This window comes from Helobdella robusta, assembly GCF_000326865.2.
Source record: "Helobdella robusta unplaced genomic scaffold HELROscaffold_2, whole genome shotgun sequence".
NCBI lineage: Eukaryota > Metazoa > Annelida > Clitellata > Rhynchobdellida > Glossiphoniidae > Helobdella > Helobdella robusta.
Window position 1 is genome coordinate 9,489,717 of NW_008704083.1, and position 7,504 is coordinate 9,497,220.

Consider the following 7,504-nt stretch of genomic DNA (forward strand, 5'->3'; position numbering starts at 1 on the left):
TTCAGTGAATTCAATCAATAATTTTAAAATCAAGCTAGGAGAGCTGGGATAGTAGGACATTTATTTCGTAGTGGCCCTTACACAGATGCTAGTCTACTGAACCACTTAAAACTTTGTTATATTGTGTTGTGTTATGTTGTTTTGTGTTGTGGTGTGTTATGTTGTGTTGTGTTGTGGTGTGGTGTGTTGTTGTGTTGTTTTATTTAAAGATAAACGCCCAACTCTAATGTTTTGGGTATTTTGACGACGATATTAGCGCTCTGGAGGGTTTGTTCAAACATGTTTTTACACAAAGTTTAATCAAATATTTTCTTTTAATTTTTGATGAATTAAATTACCGTGACGTCATGTCTGAGAGGAAGAAGATTTCATTCAATATCGATTTTGATGAATTTTTAAAAGAGGTTATTTTTAATTTCGTTTCTCTACCCACTACCTGCTTTTCTTTTTTAATTTTAATTTTTTAGCACTATAAAATCAAACAATAAAATTTTTTATTGAAAGAAATTATTGTTCAACTTCAAATTTAGATGATGCTTTTATCTAACTTTTTACCATAAAAAATTTGGTTGCTGCTAACTAATCTAACGATTTTAATTTAATTTAATAAATAAAAATAATATTTTGAAAGTTAAGTTTACTTTTACAGACCTCCAATTTTAAATAAAAATATTTTTAAATAAAATTAAATGAATAAATTAAAGAATTTACATAATACAACATGCAACAGTCAATTTCAAGCAGTGATGTTTCTCTGGACACGGGCAGACTCAATAAAGCACTGGATGGCATCGACGATGATGTTAACGATGATGATGATGTGGCTACAAAACTCATCAAAAAGTTTGAGGACCACAATGATGATGATAATGATGAAGATGACACATATAGAGGTTTTTTTTCTTTAAATTTATTATTACGTATATAATATATTTATTTATGTATATAACATAATATAATATATTTATTTGTTATCATTATCAATTATTTTGTAACCTTTACTAATGAAAATTTATTCTAATTGTTTTATTTTATCAAAAAGCTTAATTTTTCTTATAAAATGATATCCAAATATGACTAACGACATATATTAAATCTTGAATTCAACTAATTTTTTAATCATATCTCTTTGAAAAACCCCCATTTTAGGTGAAACCAATAATTCAAAAAGAAACAAGTTTATGAAGGTTCAAAAGGTTTCCTCAAAAACGTATGATGAAAATTTTCAATCAACCATTAAATCTGGTGAATATCAATCTGATGTGAGGATTGATGATAAAGAAAAATATTTCAAGGTGTTTTTAGTTGATTATTTATCATTAAGTCATTTTACATCAATTTATAGATGATATCAAAAATACATCATCAAATTATCTTTAACATTTTGACATTTTCCCCAACATGTTGTTGAGATATTATGAATAGATGATGTTAATATTATAATAGGATTATGTTAATGCTATGAATTAATTATGTTAAAGTTATGAATTAATTATGTTAATTAATCAGGCCTTGGAAGAGAGGCACATGAATGCATCTCCATTGAATTTCAGTTTGTTGAATCAGCAATTTGAAAACACTGATTCAACTACACTCAACACATCAAACTTTTTGGACTTGATTGAAGAGAAGCAACAGCAACAACTGCAACGACTCAAGCAACACCAAAAACAACAACCAAATGAAAAGGTTGACAATGATATTGAAACAATGCATATTAACATTGGTGATGATTTTACTCAACAAAAAAGAAATGATGATGGAGATAATGATGATGATGATGAGGACGATGATGATGGAAAGACTGAAACAATGAAAAAGAATGCTGAACATGATGATCTCAACATATCTGGAGGTAGGGCTTGATGAAGATGATGATGATAAGGGTTGTAATCATAATTTATGAGTAAGGATAATAATAGTAATAATGTGAACCATCTTTTAGTAGATGATGATGGTAATCATAGTGATGATAATGATGATGATGATGATGTTAATCAAACTCAACCATCATCACTGCCCTACAGTTTCAACAGCAGCCTCTGAAACCTCGGTCAGTGTGGTGTCCAGTCGAGAGATGCGCAACAAAATACTCAGTGATCTCAATAAAAAACACAAACAAGCCAACGACACTTCTGCTGCTGCTGTTGCAGTTACTGCTGTTACTACTACTGTGGCTGCCACTATTGCTACCACTACTACTGCTGTTTTTACCGCTACCAATATTAGTAGTACTGATGAAGCATATTTGAAAAGTAACAAAATGAATGACAATAAGGAGGATGATGGCGATGATGATGAGGATGATGATGGCGGGTTAAGCCAGACGGTGGAGAACAGATACAAAAGTAATGATGACGATGTTAAGGATGATGACGTCAATGTTGCAGGTGACACCGGAAGGAAAAACATAATAAACATAATGAAGGCCATTAAACCGTCACCGAGGTTGAGTCTCACTAGGAATAAACTTTTAAGTGGCATGAGTGTAAATCGTGAAAATGACGGCTATGGTGATGACCGCCACAACTTAACAACACCCAGATTTACGACTACAACTACTTCTGTTACTTCTACTACAGCTAAAACCGGCAAAAGTGTAATATCTCCATCAATGAGAACGCTTCCTACGGCTACCAAATCTAAATTGTCGGCTGTGAAAAGTGTAACAAAGTCCAAAACAGCTGCAACGTCAAAATCGCTTATGACAACCCAAACATCTACAAAAGATACAAAAGTTCAGTCGGTGACAGCAAAAGGCCTTGAAAACAACAAAACTTCTCCTAATGATAGTAGCAACAACAAAACAACACTAGCAACGAAAGCAAATGCAACGACATACAAAGTTCTCCAACCCGTAACCCTGCAACAACAACAACCAAGCATCTCGAGCAACGGTAATGAAATCACGTTAAAACAACGACGTCTACGTGATGACAACAAACAAGTTGACAGCAACAATTATCCTGATGACGATGATGACAACAAAAATGATGATGATGATTATAATTATGATGATGAAAAATTTTCTGACATTGACGATGATGACGATTCCAATTTGAAAATGGCGCCTAAAGAGTCAGCTGACTTTGAAAAAATCCTGAAGGAGCAGGAAAGACTACTCAGAGGGTACCAGGAGGAAAATGAAAAACTCTATAAACAGTTGAAGACGTTTAAAACTGAACGGGATAACAAAAAAGATGAACTTGAGAGAGAAAATTTATTATTGAAGAAAGATCTCGATCGTCTTAAAATGTTGTTTTTTTATGATCTTTGTTTTTTTTGTTCTTTTTTTTCTTTGTTATAACATGATCTTTTTCTATATAATCTTTGTTTTTTGTTTCTTGGTTATAATATTGTTGATAGCTATCATTAGATTTTTAAAAGTTCATTAATATCACAGTCGCAAATAAACCACTTACCCATACTTTTTGAATCATAATTTGTCATTTTCAATTTTTTTTCAAATCTTCAGACAGCCGTTAAATTCAGTAGCATCATCGACAAAAACATTGAAAATCGACAAAACTAAACAACATCAAATAGATCAACAACAGCAGCAGCAGCTGCTGCTGCAACAGATTCAACAATACAAAAATAATGAAAAGTTGTATCAGGATAAGATCTTCTATCTGGAAGTTGAACTCGAATGCGCAAAAGTAAGTAAAGGCCCTCCGTGAATTTGATTCTTAATACCTGATTTGTCATTTTTGAGCCTTATAGTGGTATGTAGTTAACATTTACTTTACGACTACCTTTTTTTCAAAAACTTTTTGTGTAATAGTCTCAGTTATTTATTCACTCATTCATTCACTCGTTCACTCAATCATTAGTTCATTCATTCACTCACTCATTCATTCATCTGTCCCAGGTTGAAAAAGCCAACCTGAAGAAAGAGATGGATAAGTTGAGAGTAAGATTGAATGGGAAGAGCAAGGAATTGTTGGATCTTCAGACAAGCATCCTTCATAACGCAACCAACAGGAGATCCAGAACTCATCAAGTCTGCATGCAGGCATGCATGCCTGAATGAATGCATGAATTAATTGATTGATTAATTAATGGATTAATGAAATTAATATAAAATTTTTATGGATAAAGTCAAAATATTTGTTTTATAGTTTCATATTATTTTAATAGTATTCTATTAAAACTGTTTGTTTCTCTATCTGAAAATGAACGTATGCAATTTGCGCTATGTTAAATAACCCATCCTCCAATTTGCACAGGCATCATCCTCACCACCTCAAAGCCACAAACAACGACAACAACAACTACAACCATCATCATCAGTGTCACCACCTCGAGCCAACACCAACAACATCAGCAGCAGCAACAACGACATCAAATTACAACAATTGCCGTCATCGTTTTCACAAAATGATAATGTCATTTCATACTATGAGAGTAAGATAGAGATGATGGCTAGGGAGAGTGCTGAGAGAGAGAGGAAGTCTGAGGAGAGTTTTAAACAGCTCTATGATCAGCATTTGATTATTAAGGTGTTTGTTCGTTCGTTTGTTTGTTTGTTCATCTGTTTGTTTAATTGTTTGTCTGTTTTTTTCTTTTCATTTTTCATACATTCATCAATTCAGTTAGTTTTTGGATTGTTAAAAATTATTAACTATCAACGTATAAATAAAAATAATTAATGCATCCAATCATGCTTAATAACAAACACACAAACAACACCAAACAAAGAAACAAATAAACGTCAACAAAAAAACAAACAAACGAACCAGAAACAATATGAAGAACATCTGAAAGATCTAGAAGATGAACTAGAATACTACAGGTACTACCCACCACAACCGACAATAGCAACCAAATCATCATCATTACCTCCAAATCCTGATGATGGTGGTGATGATGATGTTTACAAAGATGATGGTGACCATCATCGAGATCATCATCATGGCGAGCAAAGGCGTCTGGCGGTGGATAGAGTGAAGAAAGTGGAAAACGAGGTGGAAAGTTTAAAGAGGGAGATTGCTGATTACAAAAGTTATTATTATTATTATTGTTGTTGTTGTTGTTGTTTTCGTTTTTGCCATCAGTTGTATCGTCAGTTGTATCATCAGTTGTATCATCAGTTGCATCATCCTTAGTGTCATCATCAATACGAAGTGGCATTAACATTTACACTGTTGCGTTTTTGTGATCGTCGTCGTGGTAATAATAATAATAACAATAATAATAACAATAATAATAATAATTGTAATAATAATAATACGAAACTTTTCTGCCAGAACTCACGAAACAGGATGACAAAGACAACATCAGCAATAAAAAGACAACAGTGACAGAAAAAAAGGTTATCAAATCCGCAACCGATAAAAAAAGTAATGATGATGACGATGATAATTTCCATCATCATCATCGTCGTCGTGACGATGGTAATGATGTCGGCGGTAATGATAATCGTCTTCAAACTCATCTGGTTGATGATGGTAACGACGATAAAAAAATTTTGATGGGCAATGCTGAAAAGTATAGAGAAACCGTTGTTAAGCTGTCTGACGAAAATAACTTGCTGAAGAATAAGGTTGTGTGTTAATGTAAGAGTAATGAAATGTAATGCTACTTAGTGTTGTTAATGCAATGTAATGTTTTTAATGTGATGAGTTGTTGTTGATGATGTTGTGGTCAGTGTTGATGTTGTTCATCATATTTATTATCATGTCACAATTCTTTTCATGGCCACCGTCAACAGAATCGTAATTATTATTATTATTACCATTATTATTCTTATCGTTTATTTTTATTATTACTCAGTTAGCATTGCTGTCCCAGGAACATGAGTTAGACATGAACAGAATGAGGTCTACATACATGACCGTTCAACTCAATGATAAGAGTAGGATACAATCATTAGAGGTGAGAGGTTTCCTTTACTGGTTGATTGATCGATTGGTCGATTGATTGATTGATCGATTGATTGATTGATTGAAGATATAGTTTTATTACTGGTTTAGTCGGTTAAATGGTCTGAAGAATGATTGATTGTTGTCCAAAATTGTTACTTAAAGTTTGAATGATAATTTGATTGATTAATTAAAGTGTACTAATATTTAAGTAGCTAAATTTAGTTATTTATTATCATAAACAATTAATTAATCTTCACAAAAGATAGCAATAAAGAACTTGAAAGACCAGCTGTCAATCAAAGTGTCAGAGGTTGAGATCCTATCGAATGTTCAGCAGAGGAACAAAAGTTTGGAGGAAAGTTTGGCTGCATTGAAAGAGGAACTCGTAGAAGCTAAGATGAATCATACGCCGGTTTGTCTTATTCTGTTTATTTCTTAATTTTTCAGTTTCGAGTCACCTTTGATTTTAATTTATTCTGGTTTACCTTTTTCTTCAGTCAAAGAAGCAGTATGAACAATTAAAAGCAAGAGTGAATGAACTGAGTCAGCGATTAACAAGCAGAGAACAACTTCTTGAAACAATTCTCAAAACGACAAACACAGCCCAACAACAGCCAACATCCAACAACTACAGCAACGCGGTAGATGCCGCTAACCTGATAAGTCAGATAGAGGAAACAAACAAATGGAAGGTGGTGGTGCTTGAAAAGTCAAGAGAAATTGATTACTTTCGTCAGCAGTTGGACGTCATATTGGAGTTTTTGAGAAGTCTGAAAATGCAGGGCATCAAACTTCCTGACAATATCGGGGGTACTTTTCCGTTACACAACTTCTCAACCAATCAATCAATCGCAAAACAATTTAGCGAACCAAACGCAAAAGTTTTCAGTCAGCTGCCTTATCAGTTTTCAATGAACCAACCAATCACATAGTAAGGTGACAGACCAACTTTTCCACTGAGCGAGTCAGAAAACTTTAATCGTGGTTATGATACCCACTTGAATGGCTGCTTCGACGCAACCTTTAGGACTAATCAAAAAAATTTTTACTATTTAGTCTGTAAACATTTTATTTCGTCGTTTGCATGGTGGGCTTCATGAATACATTATTATTAGTCTAAAAAGGTTAAATGTTGACACTCCTGAAGCTAGCACAACAAGAGAGGATGATCTTTAACCTATTTATTTAATGACCTTCAACCTATTTTTATTGTTTTTATTATTATGATTTATGCTGCTTTTAGTATTATTTTTATTATTTTCACGAATACAGTTCATAAATTATTTGTACAAAACTCAATCGACGAGATATTGCTATCAATGTCCATAATGAATGAATGAATGAATGAGTGTTTGTTCACAAAAGTTTTTTTTACGAGTAAACATGTTAAATTTTTTTCACAATCATTCGGAAAATTTAGCTGCTGCTGCTGCTGCTGCTGCTACTACAACTGCTACTACTATTGACATTTATTATCTTTTAATATTATAATAATTATGTAAATAATATATTATATATAATAGTGATTCAACAGAGATTTATTATGGATGCATGACTGATGCTTAAGATGGCAGTGTTTACAGACCAAACAATTGCGTCATCGACAATCAAATTACACAAACACACACACACACATA

At 32.8% G+C, this 7,504-nt stretch overlaps 1 protein-coding gene across 1 annotated transcript; it reads left to right on the plus strand.

Moving 5' to 3' along the window:
* Positions 1-721: 721 nt before the first annotated feature.
* HELRODRAFT_188452 (hypothetical protein) lies at positions 722-7,215 on the plus strand (the record flags this gene model as incomplete). Its single annotated transcript, XM_009017810.1, has 12 exons — positions 722-893; positions 1,150-1,295; positions 1,510-1,855; positions 2,028-3,255; positions 3,476-3,659; positions 3,872-4,003; positions 4,230-4,502; positions 4,743-5,004; positions 5,250-5,545; positions 5,776-5,877; positions 6,130-6,279; positions 6,368-7,215. 12 exons carry the CDS (start codon positions 722-724, stop codon positions 6,797-6,799), a joined length of 3,723 nt encoding a protein of 1,240 aa, XP_009016058.1. The 3' UTR covers positions 6,800-7,215.
* Positions 7,216-7,504: the final 289 nt, after the last annotated feature.